Source organism: Pelodiscus sinensis, chromosome 22 (genome assembly GCF_052426305.1).
Source record: "Pelodiscus sinensis isolate ZL-2025 chromosome 22, ASM5242630v1, whole genome shotgun sequence".
Taxonomy (NCBI): Eukaryota; Metazoa; Chordata; order Testudines; family Trionychidae; genus Pelodiscus; species Pelodiscus sinensis.
The window spans coordinates 17955636-17971695 of record NC_143073.1 but is presented as its reverse complement, the minus strand read 5'-3'; the positions used below and the strand labels follow the sequence as shown (position 1 = coordinate 17971695).

At 56.3% G+C, this 16060-nt stretch overlaps 1 protein-coding gene across 3 annotated transcripts; it reads left to right on the top strand.

Moving 5' to 3' along the window:
* Positions 1-1398: 1398 nt before the first annotated feature.
* Positions 1399-7916, top strand: LOC102460357 (uncharacterized). 3 transcript variants are annotated; one of them, XM_006128297.4, is made up of 6 exons: positions 1399-1496; positions 4318-4544; positions 4805-4943; positions 5294-5415; positions 5865-5917; positions 6100-7916. In XM_006128297.4, exons 1-6 carry the CDS (start codon positions 1449-1451, stop codon positions 6861-6863), a joined length of 1353 nt encoding a protein of 450 aa, XP_006128359.2. In that variant the 5' UTR covers positions 1399-1448; the 3' UTR covers positions 6864-7916. The 3 variants fall into 3 exon arrangements, with proteins under 3 accessions (XP_006128359.2, XP_075763356.1, XP_075763355.1); XM_075907241.1 differs by lacking the exon at positions 1399-1496 and adding an exon at positions 1503-1837; XM_075907240.1 differs by lacking the exon at positions 1399-1496 and adding an exon at positions 1503-1899.
* The last annotated feature ends 8144 nt before the right edge of the window (positions 7917-16060 follow it).

The window sequence follows — 16060 nt, the reverse complement described above, 5'->3', positions numbered from 1 at the left end:
AGTCTTCCATAGAGAAATTTTGGGCCAGCATGACCGGGTGTTACCCGAATCTGTCAGCACATGCAGTCAGATTTTTGGCTATTCGCATCAACTTATATGTGTGAGACTGGATTTTCATGTTTGTTGCACATTAAGTCCAAACAGAGGAATCGGCTTGCAGTGGAAAGCAATATCCGTTGTACATTATCAAATACCACTCCAAACATTGAAAAGCTTGTCCGTGAGAAGAGAATCCAAAAATCTGTTAGTAAGAAATACATTTCAAATCAAAATGTTCGTTGTCTGCTCTTCTTTATCATGTCTCAAAAAGGAGATGGTCCACGAAAAAATTTTGATTGGCCTGGTGGTCTGAGGACTGAAATGAGCTGAGAACGGCCGTGCTAAGGAAAGGGCAAAGGCAGAGCAGGTGAGGAGTGACACAGGTGCGGGGGTTACCCCAGACCTTGCTCAGCTCTCCAGGACCCCCTCACCACTCACCACTGCTTGGAGAGTGCACTTTACAAAGGCTGCGAATGATAACACATTGGGAGGGGGTTGCAAGTGCACTGGACCACGAGCTAAATACCAGTCAACAGTGTAAAAATCCTATAAAAAAAAGCAAAGCTCAGTGTTGCAAGCAAGACACTAGAAGTCATTTGTGTGCTGTACTCTGTGCTGATTAATCCCCAACTGGAGCACTGGGAGAGAAGTCTGAAGCATGACAACAATCACTGGGTCTATAGAAATGTGCTAGATCTGGTATTAGTGTTTTACAGTGGCAGTTTCTTACACTGTAGACTATGTAACAGCTCCCTGTAGGACTGTGCTGCTTCCAGTAGCAATTTCTTATAGGAGCAGTTCCTTAGCCTGTAAATCAGAAAGTGATACCAGTAGCACATTCCTACAGGGAGCAGTTCGAGACACAGTACCGTTTGGAACTGCTCCCTGAAGGATTCTGCTCCTTCTGCTAGCAGTTTCCTGCAGGTGCATTTCCTTATGATCGTACAAATAAGAAACTGCTACCGGTAGCGCATTCCTTCAACGCCCGTCCTCTGCCCTGGCTCCTTTTGTACCCCACATACCTCACCCATGCCCTGCTCTGAGCCCGCTCACTCTCCAGCCCCATCTCCTCCCACCCCTCTTTCCTGACTCCTGTACCCCCACATCCCCCACCCTCTTGCCCTGAGCTCCCCCAGACCCATCCCATGCCCTGCCTCCTGCACCCCCGCAGCTCCCCGCCCCTCAATCCCCACCTCCTGTCCTGACTGCTGCACTCCCAGCCCCGAGCCCCCACATCCGGACCCCCCTGTCCCTAGCCCCGGGGGGTGCTGCGCTAGGGCAGCCCCTGTAAGACACGTCAGTCCCGGCCCGGTGGGTGACAGCTGCCTCCAGGCAGCCCCTTGCGAGGCGCAGCCAGAGCCCTGCCTGCGAACGGGGCTGCTGGGGAGCAGGGGACTACAACTCCCAGCATGCTGCGGGGCGCCGCCAGGCACGGCGCGTGGGTCCGAGAGGAACTGGTGAGTCGGGGGCAGCAGTGGAGCTGAGCTTTCAAATGACCGCTCCCGGTAGCAGTTCGAGCCCCAGCTGCGCCTGCTCCTTGTGTCCCCGCCCCAGGGCGCAGCTGGGGGCAGCCCCCGCGTAGGAGGAGGGACATGGGACCCCCACCTTCTGCTCGTTGGGCTGGTTAGAGAGCCCCAGGCAACCCCCCCCCGTACTCTGCTAGAGGCAGCGTCTCAGCGCGGGCACGGGGTCCCCGGGACTCCAGCCGCCCCACCCCAGAAGTGGCCACATCTCAGCACCAAGCGAGAGGTCCCTGATGTAACCAAACACCCCAGAGGTGGCTGCATCTCAGAGCCAGGCAAGTGGGGTCCCCGTGAAACAGGCTGCTCTGCCCCCAAAGTGGCTGCATCTCAGCGCCAGGTGAGGGGACCTTTTATAACAAGCCCCTGCACCCTGCCCCAGAGTAAGCTGTGTCTCAGGGCCAGGCAAGGGGTTCTATACTTTCAGCCTTCTCATGCCTCACCCTAGAGGTATAGGCATAGGGCCTCAGAGACAGCTGCATTTCTGCACGAGGTGCAAGATTCCTGTGAGGGATATTAAAATGCATATAGTTGTGTGAACATGTAACCCCTGAAAATTTCAGCAGGTACACACAGGGAGCCGGTGCATGCTGGGAACTGGCTTTTAAGCTGGCTCCTGACATGCACTATCTGCCACCCTACACTGCTGTCACTGTATCAGAGTCAGTGCCGTGGGGCAGCAACCAGTTCACCAGAGGGTACCAATTCCCACCTGCCACCCCACTCCCAGGGAGCCAGCTGCTCCCAGCAAGTACTCACTTCTTCCTGTCACCCCACACTGCTGCCTCTGATACTGAGGCAGCAGTGTGGGGCGGCAGGTGGCTCCCTGGGAGCTATGCACAGCTCCTGGGGAACCTGCTGCTGCCCTATACTGCTGCCTCTGGGAGCCAGACTGGGAGTCGCATGCAACTCTGGGTAACCTATAAGCTTATGTTTAAACAGCTACACTCTTACAGCCCTAGTTCCTGTATCAACAGCTGAGGTGTCTCCTAGCTGGGAATTCTTAAGGCATGGAAAAAATGAAAATGCTGGGGGAAAGTGAAATATCTGCTGTAATTAACATAATTAAACCTTGTTTATTTACTTCTTTAAGAATCAGACAGGTATTTTGTATAATGTAAAAGTGACAAAGAGTCTTGTAGCACCTTATAGACTAACAGATGTATTGGAGCATAAGCTTTCGTGGGCGAAGACCCACTTCATTAGATGCATGACGAAGTGAGTCTTTGCCCACGAAAGCTTATGCTCCAATACATCTGTTAGTCTATAAGGTGCTACAGGACTCCTTGTCGCTTTTGCAGATCCAGACTAACACGGCTACTCCTCTGATACTTGTATAATGTAGTTAGCCCATAACAAAATCCTGTTCAGTATATTTCTGAAATAAGTTTAAATTGTTTAGTTTTGATTCATACAATAATGACAAATATACTTAGTATGGTGGCAGAATCGGCTGTATGCTAAAGCACTTAGGCTTGCAAACAAGATAAACATATTAGTGCTGTTGATTAATCATAGTTAACTTGTGCACTGAACTAAAACATTAATATCACTTGTAAACACTAGAACACCAATTGCAGTTTATGAAATATTTTGGGATGTTTTCCTACATTTTCAAATAGATTGATTTCTGTGACAAATTTTTGTAATCTAAATACAAAGTGAGCCCTGCACTGTGTTGTAATAGAAATCAATCTATTTGAAAAGTTAGAAAACATCCACGAATATTTAAATAAATGGTGTTTTATTCTTTTATAACAGTACGACTAATAATGGTTAATTTTTTTAAGCATGCACTTAACTGCAGTTACTTTTTAAAATTACTTGATAGCCCTAAAAATCTCTCTCTAATGTTAACAGAATAGAAAACATAGATACTGTTGTAAGCAAAGAGGAAGGTTGTATCCTGTGAACTTGACATTATCATGCAGCGATGGAAGAAACTCACGTGTCCAGAGAAGCATTTGTTTCATTGTAAAAACATACTACTTGTTAATAGAAAGCATTTCTGAAGGGCTGAGGGGAAGCATAATACATTATTTTGAACATAACTAAAAATTCTTTTTCTACTCTATCTAAGTGAAAGTATTTAATATATTAGTTTCTTTTAATTTTTCCCCATATTCCCAGTTTTTCCAGACTAGGACTCAATTTTTTTAATGTCTTCCCCCAAAAAAATATTTTTCCCAGGATCCCTCATATCTCTATCAATAGTGCTCACACTCTGCCCCAGAGGCAGCTGCATCTCAGAGCTGAACGAGGGATCCCTGTGTAAATAGCTCTTGCGCTCCACTCTAGAGGTGGCTGCATCTCAGTGCCAGGATCCCAGTATAAACAGGTGGCAACAAGCCCTGCTCCAGAGGTGGCTACATCTCGCTGCTGGGAAAGGGTTTCTGTTAGTGTCACTGCTCAGTGTGGGATCAGCAGTGGGAAAATGGCGGGGAGACAGACACATGCTAGATTTTATAAAAGTTTGACTGGTGACTAAGCCAGTGGGGAATCCGCTGAGTGTCCAGCAGATGTGGTCAAAGTCCATACAGGCTTTGGTTGCGGCTCTGTGCCTGTGAATGGGGTAGGAGCCTGCCCTGTCGAGGAAGTGGGAGGCAACCCATGTGGGTGAGGGCAGAGTTTGGAGTGAATGGTGGGGAGGTCTAGGAATGAGGGGTAACATCGCAGGACTGTGGCATTTGCAGGGTGTTTTGGGGAGAGAGTGAGATCTGGGCCCTGCTCATGTCCCCCGTGTTTTGCCTGTTCCCAGCTACACAGCAAGATGGCAGCCCCAGGGAAGCTGCGGGTGGCGGTGATCGGGGCAGGCGCCGCTGGGCTGTGTGCAGCTCGCCATGTCGCTGCCCGGCCTGAGTCCTTTGCACCCCCCGTGGTGTTCGAGGCATCTGGCCGCATCGGGGGCACCTGGGTCTACACCGAAGAGACAGGGCAGGAACCAGATGGGCTCCCCGTCCACTCCAGCATGTACCGTGACCTCAGGTAGCTGGCAGGGGGCTGCGGGCACCATGTGATTCTGGGCACTGGCAGAGGGGTTGTTCTGAAACCTCAGGGGAGGGGATCCTAGTGCCAAAGGGATCCCTTGCCAGGCCTCCCCACCCTGAGACCAGCCCTCATCCTCTGTGGGGTGGGTCCTGTCTCCTCTCTCCCCCAGTCCTGTGGGTGCCGAATGCTGGAAGGGGAAGGTGGGGGAGGAGGGGACAGACACTTTGGAGGGCGTTGACCGGCACTCGCACCTCCAGGACTAACCTGCCAAAGGAGGTGATGGCATTCCCGGACTTCCCCTTCGCCCCCTCGCTGCCGTCTTTCCTGCACCACTCAGACGTGCTGGCCTATCTGGAGAGCTATGCCGACCACTTCCACCTCCGACAGCACGTCAGGGTGAGTGGGACGCTGGGGAGCCCGCAGGCCTGAGTGTGGGCTGGGTCCAGCGGGACACGCCCTGCCCCCCCAGGGAACAGCCCTGGCGCCAGGGGCACAGGCCTGACCTCCAGCCCCTCCCAGCTCCCCACAGGCACAGGCCTGACCTGGGGCAAAGCTCTGACCCCTTGCCCAGCCCCCTGAGGCACAGCCCAGCCCCACAGGGAAACAACCCAGCCCCTGCCCAGCCCCCCAGTGGCAAAGCCTTGACCCCCCCATGGGCAGAGCCAGCTGATCCCCAGCCAAGGTCCCTTGCATGGTTGCTCACCCACCCCCGCTAGGGTCTGAGGTGCTCCTGCTGCCCCTTGCAGCTCTGGTGGCGGGTGGAAGCCGTGTGCCCAGCCAAGGGCGGCTGGGACCTCACCGCCCACTGGGCCCAGGACCGGAGGGTGCAGGCAACCGAGCGCTTCGATGCCGTCTTCGTTTGCAGTGGGTGAGGCCTGGGGCAATGGCGGGGAGTTGGTCCTAGATTGCTGTCCCCCTGCCCTGCAGGTGTGTGGGAGCTGCCAGCAAAGGACTGGGTGGGGTGGCTCACCTGGGCTGATGGGGGGGGAGTTGTCCTGGCTTGGGAGGTGGCTGCGCTTTCTGCAGGGGTCTCTCCCCTGGGTGCAGGGGGGTCTGCAGAGTGTGGAGGTGGGGAGGCCAGGTCCTGGGGATGCAGAAAGCATGGCTGTAGGGGTGCCCCATTGCAGGGCAGTGAGGGGCCAGCACTGGGCGGGGGGGGCAAGAGACCCCCTCCATACAGGGGAACAAACTCCTCATCCCAGGCTGGAGCTTGGAGCTTCCTCCTGTTGCATGTTCCCTGGGGGGCAGGGGCTGAGACAGCACCAGGGAGGCGGCTCCGTAGTGCTCACCGGGCCCCTCTTTCTGCCCTCTTTCCAGTCACTACTCTGAACCCTTCGTGCCGCCCATCCCTGGCTTGGAGACCTTCCCAGGTAAGAGCCACTGGGGCCTGATGTCCAGCACCTGCCTTCTTGGGCACGGGGAAGTGGTTGGTGCAGAGAACACAATGGGAGGGAGACGCTCCATGGGGCAGGGCAGCCCAATGTGGTGGGGAGAACATTAGGGAGGTGCGGACCTTCCGGCTTCTCCTCTGATCCCCATCTCCCTCCCCCAGGCCGGCTCCTGCACAGCCATGCCTACCGCAGCCCAGAACCCTTTGCAGGCCACACCGTGGTGCTGCTGGGGGCCGGCCCGTCGGGCGTGGATCTGGCCCTGCAGCTGGCCCCTGTGGCCCGGCGAGTGACCCTGAGCCACCGGCAGGCGCCAGTGGCCGGGCTGCCTGGGAGTGTACTGCAGTTGGCGCCCGTGGTGGCCATTGCGGGGGACATGGTGCAGTTCGGCGACGGCACCATGCAGAGAGCCGACACGCTCATCTTCTGCACCGGGTACCGGTACCACTTCCCCTTCCTGCCTGTTGCTCACCTGGGGCTGCAGATCACAGAGCAGGCGGTGGTGCCGCTGTACCGGCACCTGCTGTCCCCGCGCTGCCCCAGCCTCTTCTTCATCGGGCTGTGCCAGCAGATCTGCCCCTTCCCCCACTTCCACTGCCAGCTGCTCTTCTGCCTGGCCGTGCTGCAGGGCACCTGCCACCTGCCCCCTGTTGCTGAGATGCAGGCGGCCGCCGAGGCAGAGCTGCAGCAGCACCTGACAGCCAAGGGCTCCCTCAAACATGTCCACCAGCTGGGGGCACAGCAGTGGGGATACTGCCAGGAGCTGGCCCAGCTGGGTGGCTTCGAACCCCTTCCCCCGATGCTTAGGGAGCTGTACGAGGCCACGCGGGCAAGTCGTGCCCAGGACGCCTCAAACTACCGGAGCCTCAACTACAGGGTGCTGAGCTCCGAGGCCTGGGAGCTGGTGGGGGCAGAAGGTGGCCAGTGAGGGATGCAATTGTTCTTTTGCACAAGGGGGCAGCCCAGAAGGGCTGGGCGGGTGGACACAGCAGTCCTGCCTGTGCCACACACCCAGACTGGCCTCTCTGAGGGGGAGGGTTAGTGGACGGCACTTTGTCTGACCCACAGAGCCCAGCCCCACGGCGGCTGATGGCCAAGCCAACTCCGGATGTCCGGGAGCCTTCGGGGGCCGGTGCAGAACAAGCACCATTAGCACACAGAGCCAAAACCTTGGGCAATGTGATGGGGAATGAGCAAATAAAGAGTAAAAGTGGAATATGCTGCCCCATGGACTTTCTGGGAGAAAATGGCGGGAATTGCCCCACCATGTGGGTCATGCCATCCCATGGACTTTGGGAGAGGGCATAAGGAGACTTGCCCCACCATGCGGGCTGTGCTGCCCCTGGATTTTAGAAAGGATGGGGGGAATTGCCCCACTGTGCGGGTCGTGCTGCCCCATGGTCTGTGCTGGGCGGCTTGTTATTGACCTTACAATGCCTCTCTGGGCACAAGGCTCTGTCCCTGGTGTCCTGGAGTGCCCGGGGCTGGTGGCCTGCAGTACAGACTGGGTGCACCCTGGCCCAGCTCCCAGGTGGGGGGGAGGCATTGCTCAGCACAAGAACCGGGGAGCAGACCCTTATCTCCCTTGTGTGTTGCGGGGAGAGACGGGGCCCTGCGGGAGGGGGCGTGAAAGCCAGCCTGCCAGGCAGGGAGCCCCAACACCAGGCACATGTTGATGGGTGGCAGAGCCATGCACAGGAAGCACTTTGCCCCGGCGTTAGGAACCCTGCCAAAGTCACGGTCCAGTTCGGTCAATTTCTCAGCCAAGGATGGTAAAAACCATTATTCCTGATCTCCACTATGTAAATCTGGTGTAGTAACGGCAGGGTCCTGAGCCAGTGTGCAAACCAGGGTGGCCTGGCGCGGTATGGCCACTCTGCTGGGCTGCAGCTGACAGGAGCCATCTTCCAGGCTGGCCCAGCTCTGGAGGCCGCACACAAGTAAGGGTGCTGGTATCATGACCCCCTTAAAATAACCTTGTGACCACTCTGCAGCTCCTGTGGGGCAAGACCCAGTCCTGGAAACGCTGGTCTCTGCGAAGCGTGGGGGGAAGTGCCCCGAAAGGCCAGATGCCTCGCTCTGGGATGTGTTCCTCATGCCTGTGAATTTGCTGGCCGGCCCTGGCCAGCACACAGCAGCCCCATGGCATCCAGCCAAAAGTGGAGCTGGGGCTGGGCAGGGCTGGGGCTGGGCAACTCATGGGAAGCTGAGTCTGAGTTGTGCCTTTCCCCTGCTCTGTGCAAAAGCAAAGTGATTTCATCCCTGTCGCGGATTCCCAGGTCGTGCCCAACTTGGCTCAGACGGTCTCTTTCTCAGGGGACACTCACTCTCCAGGGTTAGCCCTCTGCCTCCTGAGCCCACCCCTCCCGTGGGGAGTCCACTCACTCTGGGCCCCCAGGGCTTCCGCTCCCACAGGGACTAGTGCAGCCCAGTTCTCAGACCAGAGCGTCTCTGGAGCCACGGCTACACTGCGAGATAAGGTCAAATTTATTAAGGTTGATTTGTTACCATCCAATTTTGTAAAGTCAAAGGTCCTAGACTCCACTGCAGGGACGAACTCAACGTAGTTCAAAGTAGCATGTCCCCACTGGGGAGCCTACCAATGCCCTGGGAGTAGCTGGCCACAGACCCTGCACTGCTTTGCGTTCTGGGTTTGCTCCTGGTGCACACTGAGACCAAAACTGTGCAGTGGGTGGTTCTGGGTTCATGTCATCCGCGGCCCATCATGTGCTCGTCTACTCCCTCCCCGCTTAATTGAGATCAATGGGAAATGGCCGTTCCGTGTCCTTTTTGGCCCTGGTAACTGCGTAGACGTCTCCCTCGTGGATCCCGCTGTTCCTCAAAGCAGTGTGGGGGTGATGTGCCCTTGTGTGTCCAGAGCGTATGCACAGCACTCCTGCAAGAGCATGACACGGATGCACTGTTCAGGCAAGCCCTTGAGTTGAGCGAATTGGAAATGCCACCGGCATTCAACCCTCTGGACACGGTGGTACGCCGGCCCTAGCGCCATTGGACAAGCGCCGTCTGGCGGGACCGCACAGTGCTGCAGGGATGGGATGGTCGAGCGGGCTATGGCAATTGTGGCTGCAAAACTTCTGACTGGGTAAGGGCACTTCCATGGAACTCTGCAAATGGCTCGCCCCACCTTGTGGCACAGGGACACCTGAATGAGACGTGCTCTGGCTGTGAGGAGCACGGGGCAATAGCCCTTTCAGGCCCGCACGCAGGAATGTCAAGTGGCGGAGGTGGAGCACAATTCTTTTAAGTATAAAGGAGTTTAAAATAGTGTGTGTGCACAAGAGAGATTAGTGAGAAGTGGGAGTTGGACCAGCGACTGGTAAAATGATTTAAATAACATGCTACAAATGCCCACAGTAATAAAGGTTTTATAGCAATTGCCTACCGGGGTCATGGTGGGCAGCACAGCTGCCGTGACCCCCTGCTCCCTCGGCTGCCCCTGCCTGCTGCTGCTCTACCTGTTCGGCAAGGCCAGCGCCGGGTGAGTGTGGGCGGGGCTTCCAGCCAGTGGGGCTGGGCACAGGCTGCTCCTCACAGGTGCGGGGCACTGTTCCCTGGCCCTGCCACACTGCCACCATCCCCCCACAATACAAGGCCTTCCCATTCCCTAACACCGTGGGCACCAATCAGTAGATCGCAATCTACCAGTAGATCTCAGGGGCTCTAAGAGTAGCTCTTGAGCCCTCTCTGAATTGCGCACCTGCGCAGTACTTTTACATTAGATTTCCTCATTTGAGGAGCAGCTACTCACCGAGCAACAACACAGGTGAGTAGCTGCGAGGAATGGTGGGAGCTGGGAAGTCAGGAGGGCTGAAACACCCCAGCCAGCTGACTGCGGCTTTCAGCTGAAAGAGGCTGCCCCGCGCTCCAGCTGATCAGCGGCTTCTCCTCTGCGCCTGCCCATGTGGAGCTTGGTGCACCCTGGCTGAGCGCCATGGCCAGCTGGCTGGGCAGCCGCTTCTCTTCCCTCCAGCCCGGCTGCCCTGCGGTCAGTCCAGAGGGAGCGCGGATCGGAGGCTTCCCTCCGTGGCTAGTGTAGGGAACTCCCTGCCCCCAACCTTGTTCTCTCTCCTCTGCCCCAAACCTGTTCCTCTCCCTGTTCCCTCTCCCTTGACCCCCCCACCCTACTGCAGAAACCTGTCCCCCTGCCTTCCCCACTACAGAAACCTGTCTCCCTGCTCCCCTCTGCAGAAACCTGTCCTCCCCAGCACCCTGTCCCCTGCTGCAGGAACCTGTCCTGGCACCCTGCCCCCTCTCCCCTGTCCCCACTGGCACCCTGTTCCCTGCCCCAGAACCTACTAGCACCCCTCCCCAGTACTGTGTCCCCTGCTTCCAAATGGCTTTTCTATGGGTCAGTGACCCCTGACTCAAGACAGGTTCCCTGCCATTCTCATAAATAAAGACAATGCAGAAGCTTTTTGGCTACGTCTACACTGGCATGATTTTCCAAAAATGCTTTTAACGGAAAACTTTTCCGTTAAAAGCATTTTCAGAAAAGTGCGTCTAGATTGGCAGGATGCTTTTCCGCAAAAGCACTTTTTGTGGAAAAGCGTCCGTGGCCAATTTAGACACGATTTTCCGCAAAAAAGCCCCGATCGCCATTTTTGCCATCGGGGCTTTTTTGCGGGAAACACTGCTGTGCTGTCTACACTGGCCCTTTTGCGCAAAAGTCTTTCGGAAAAAGACTTTGCCCCGAACGGGAACAGCATAGTATTTCCAGAAAAGCACTGACGATCTTACATGAGATCGTCAATGCTTTTGCGGAAATTCAAGCGGCCAGTGTAGACAGCTGGCAAGTTTTTCCGCAAAAGCAGATGATTTTGCGGAAAAACTTGCCAGTCTAGACACAGCCTTTGTGTTTAACATAGTATTTTATTTAAAAATGAAGCCTGGCCAACAAACCCCCAATTGGGGCCAACCCCCCATCTGGCTACAATCACTCCTGCATTGCTCCTTCCCCAGACCCTAGATCTGAGCCTATCAAACACTGGAACCCCCTGCTCTGAGCCCCTCACATACACCAACCCAAATTCCTGCACCCTCACATCCATAAGCCTGTGGCTTGCTTAGTATCCCAACACTGCCCAGCCTGGAGCTCCCTCTCCGAGCCAGTGTCCCCTTCTCCACCTCCTCCTGCATCCAGATTTCCTCCCAGAGCTTGCACCTCTCACCCCTTCCCACACCCAAATCCCTCATTCCCACTCCAGAGCCTACACATCCTGTCTCAACACAGCAAGGGTCCAGCTAGACTGCAGGAGTTTTTCAGGATTCTGGAGATATCCCAGAAAAAACTCTTCTGCAGCCAGGGTTGCGTTTGTTCTTCCACTTTTTTAGTGGAAGAGTAAACAGCCTCTTTTGGTCACCCCTATATTCCTCTTTCCACAAGGAACAAGGTGGCTTCCAAAACAAGGGGTTTTTTTCTGACATTTGGTCCAGTCTAGACAGGCCAAATGTTGGAAAAACCTCTTCCTACAGAAGAATTCTATTTTTTTTAAAGCAGCAGTATAAGGATTGGGGATAGCAAGTGATGGAGAGGAGAATAGAGAGGGCGGGGCGGTAGATCTTGGCTTGGTCTGTGATTTAAAAAGTGATCTTGGGTGTAAAAAGGTTGGAGACCACTGCCCTAACACATTGGTTCTCAAACTTTTTGGCCCATGGCCCACCTGGCTCAATGCAAACCTTTCCATGGACCACAAGTTGCTAATGGAAGCTCACCGTTAATTACACAATTATGCCTGAGTCATTTTGCTAGTGCTGCAGCTAGAGAGAACGGTTTAACCAGTGAGAAAGGAAAGCATAATTTAAATGATTAAACAGACTAAACATTTTAACTTCCTCATGTTAGTTTATCAAACTTCATTTTAAATAAAGTAAAATATTAATTTATGTCCACACAAAAGGTTTCAATGTTTTCTTTATTTATGGCAGAGGTGGGGAACCTTTTTGGGTCAGGGACCATTGACCCACAGAAAAATCAGTTAGAGACCATACCAGTGAGGAGCAAAAAAAAAAAAAAAAAAAAAAAAAAAACACCTCCCCAAACTCCTAACCCTCACTGATGTGGCCCCAACTAAGACACTTCACTCCCCGGAGCTTCAGCCCCACCAGGGAGGACTGCGGTTATAATGAGGAGGCGAGGATGGAAGCTCAGAAAGTATGGGTAAGATCAAGTGAGAAACAATCAAATGAAAAAGCATTTAACACATCTGGAAGTGGCAGACAGATACATAGTGACACTTTTTCAAGTGCTTATACACAAAGGCCAGAAGTCTAAATAATAAGATGGATGAACTAGAGTGCCTCATATCGAAGTCCATTGTGGCTCACAGCTGTCTTACTGGCCAGGCAAGGCTGACTGAGGCTAGCCTTGTAGGACTGAACCCAGAGTTCTAATGGCAGGATGATCCCTTCTTATACCTAAAAAACCAAAAATGGTCTGGTAGCATTTTAGAGACTAACAAAACATGTAGATGGTATCATGAGCTTTCATGGGCTTCCATTGGAGTCTGTGGGTTTTGCGTGTCATGCTGCCATCATCCATCCTTAAGGGTATGTCTACACTACAGCGCTAATTCAAACTAACTTAGTTCGAATTAGTTAATTTGAACTAAGCTAATTCGAACTAGCGCAGCTAGACTTAAAAACTAGTTCAAATAAGCGTTTTACTAATTCGAACTAGCGCGTCCACACTGATTGGACGCAGGGGGGCATTTAAGGGCAGCTGAAACCGGTTCTGGCAGGGCATCAGGTCAGTAGTTGCTTTGTGTGGCTGCTGTCTGAGGCTATCTGAGGCTCGTGTTTAAAGGGACCCCCCTGGACAGCCGGTTCTCAGCTTTTCCTGCTTGCTTGCCAACCTCGCCGAGGGACAGCAAAGCGTTTTTCTCTGCGCCCGTGTGTGTCGGTGCTTCCCTTCGGGTACGCTGCCACAGGTGGCAATATGGAGCCAGAGCTCCCCCTTCACTTTCTGGTGCAGTTTCTGGACTTGCTGCTGCAAGCCTGCCAGCTATGGGTGGAGGCTGCCGTACACCACCTGGTGCACGTCAGCTCCCTGCCTCTCCGCCTGGCCACCCTGGGGGCCATGGTGCAGATGGGGCGGCGCCCGGGCGTCGACGTGCCCCGCCGCATCTGGCGTCTGGACACCAGCAGCGACTGGTGGGACCGCATCGTCCTGGAGCGCTGGGGAGACAGACAGTGGACCCAGAACTTCAGGATGAGGAGGGACACCTTCCTGGAGCTCTGTGAGCAGCTCGCCCCTGCTCTGCGCAAAAGGGACACTCGAATGAGGCCCGCCATCCCCCTCCAGAAGCGTGTGGCCATCGCCCTCTGGAAGCTCTCCACGCCGGACAGCTACCGATCCATCGGGAACCAGTTCGGCGTGGGGAGATCCACCGTCGGAGCAGTGCTCATGCAGGTACAGCACTCGCCGGCCACTGGGCCGGGGATGACGGGGGGCTGCAAGGAGGGGATAGGGCCGCCCCAGGGAAAAACGAGGGTTGGTGGGGAAGGAGGCAAAAGTGCCCCACACCGGAGGAGCCAGTCTCTCCCAGCCGTACTACACGCCACCCGGGGGGGGTTGCTTCCGGGAGTGGAGCACGTGCCAGGGCACGAACACTCCCAGCCACCCGGGTGCCCCACTGATTCATGCTTTGCTGTGTCTCTTCGCAGGTGTGCTGCTCCACAGGGTGGTCCACCTCGCTGACCCGGACGCCGTCATCCGGGGGTTCGGCGCCCTCGGCTTCCCCAACTGCGGCGGGGCCATCGACGGGACGCACATCCCCATCCGTGCCCCAGAACACCAGGCCTCCCAGTATGTGAACTGCAAGGGGTACTTCTCCGTGATCCTGCAGGCCGTGTGCGACCACCAGGGACAGTTCACGGACATTAATGTGGGCTGGTCCGGCAAGGCACACGACACCAGGGTGTTCTGCAACTCCTCCGTGTGCCAGAGGCTGCAGGCTGGGACCTTCTTTCCCGACCGCCACATCAGGGTCGGGGACATGGACATGCCCGTGTGCCTGGTGGAGGATGCAGCCTACCCCCTACAGCCCTGGTTCATGAAGCCCTACACGGGGCACCTCAATCCCTCCCGCCAGGCCTTCAATGCGAAGCTGACCAGGGCCCGCATCATGATAGAGGGGGGGCTTCGGGCAACTGAAAGCCCGCTTTCGATGCCTCCTCACCCGTCTGGACCTGGCCGAGCACAACATCCCTCCCGTGGTGGCAGCATGTTGTGTGCTACACAATTTGTGTGAGCGAAAGGGGAAGGTTTTCCTGCCAGCCTGGATGGCTGAGGCTGACCGCATGGCTGGCCAGTACGCTCAACCCCGTACCGCCGCCATCCGGGAAGCCCAGCGGGGGGCCGTCCGGATCCGGGAAGCCCTGCGGGAGAGCTTCCAGGTGGAGGAGGAGGACTGAACTCTCCCTGCATGCCCCACCGGGGCCTTCTTTCCCCCTTCCCCCCTTCCCCTTTCTCCTCCTTAACCCCCCCTCCTGAGTAATGTAAAATAAAGACACCTGTTTTGGCAAACAAAATCTCTTTGTATTGTACATAACTGGGGTGGGGGGAGGAAGGAGTGAGGGTGGGAGAGGGGAGGGGGAAACCTGGGAGGGGGGAGCTGGAAGGAGGGGAGGGAGGAAGGGAAGGGAAAGCTCAGGGTTGGGGGTCGGGCTGGCTCTCCTGTCTCACAGCACTGCGGGTGCAGGGACCTCGGGGGGAGGAGCGGGTGTGGAGGGTGGGGCAGGAGGGACCGGGGGGCAGAGGAAGCGGGAGGGGGAGCAGGAGTGGGAGGGGGAGCAGGGGCAGCAGGGGTGGGAGGAGGAGCGAGGGCTCTGAGGGCACGGCCCTGCTCCTCCAGCGCCTCCAAACTCCACTGGCGCAGCCAAAGGTCCTCCCGGACCCAGTGCTCCTGATTGCGGAGCAGCTGCTCCATGAACCGGAGGTGCCGCCGCTGGTAGTCCTCCTGGTTCCTGGCTCTCCTGCTGGCCCGGGAGGTGGCCTCTGAGGAGGAGCAGGCGGCTGTTGCAGTAGGGGTGTTGCGCCCTGCAGTCCCAGGTTCTGCGGCTGTGGTGAAACAAGAGCAGCGGTCAGTTCTCCCTGGGGACAAGGTGGGTGAAACCCAGCCCCCCTCTGCAAGGCCAGGGCTCCTGCATGACACCCAGCTGCTGCTCCGTGGTGGGCAAGGCCCAGGTGCACGGTCCCTGGGCTCCCTCTCCCCTCCAGCCCCCCCGTACACATAAGGGGAGCATGATGGTACTCACAGGTGGAGGCCTCCCCGGCCTCGGATGACACAGGCGTGCTCTGTGGGGTGCCTTGGGGGTCCTGGGTCCTGGCCAGGCTGCCTGAAGGCTCCTGGCTCTCGGCGTCCTCCTGCTCCTCCTCCTCCGTGTCCGGGACGGATCCCTCTGCCCCGGGGTCAATCACCACCCGGGGGGCATGGACGGTGTGAGCCCCGAGGATGCAGTCCAGAGCCTGAAAGTGGGGGCAAGCCTCCGGGTCACCCCCTGTCTGGCAGGCCCGGGAGTAGGACTGCCACAGGTCCTTAATTTTGCACCGGACCTGCTCCCGGCTGCGCTGGTGGCCCCTGGTGGCCAGGCTGGCAGCCATGTGGTTGTAGACGGCCGCGTTCCTGTGGCTAGTGCGGAGATCGTGGACATTGGAGGCTTCCCCCCAAACCTGGATGAGGTCCACGATCTCTGCACTTGACCAAGCGGGCACCCGCCTCTTGCGACCCCGGGCAGGCTTCTGGGAGCCACCAGGCTGGTCCTGGGGAGCAGTGGAGGTCTGGGTGGCATCGGGTGGCTGGCTCATTTTGTGGCAGGTGCAGGGTCTGCTGGCTGGGTGCTTGCAACTGGCACAAACAGTGTAGCCAGCCCGTAGCCCTTTAAGGGGTCCGGGGCCGGGAGGGGGGCAGTAGAATTTGCCTGGTGTTGGCCAGAGTGGCCACCAGGGCAAGCTGGGAAGGGCTAGCCTCCCACTAGTTCGAATTAAGGGTCTACACAGCCCTTAATTCGAACTAGCTAATTCGAACTAGGCGTTAGTCCTCATAAAATGAGGTTTACCTAGTTCGAATTAAGCGCTCCTCTAATTAAGTTCGAACTAGCGGAGCG

Coding starts and splice junctions, on each gene's coding strand:
- LOC102460357 (XM_006128297.4), top strand. CDS start 1,449: ATGCTGCGGGGCGCCGCCAGGCACGGCGCGTGGGTCCGAGAGGAACTG. Junction 4,545..4,804: donor AGCATGTACCGTGACCTCAG/GTAGCTGGCAGG, acceptor TCGCACCTCCAG/GACTAACCTGCCAAAGGAGG. Junction 5,416..5,864: donor GCCGTCTTCGTTTGCAGTGG/GTGAGGCCTGGG, acceptor CCCTCTTTCCAG/TCACTACTCTGAACCCTTCG.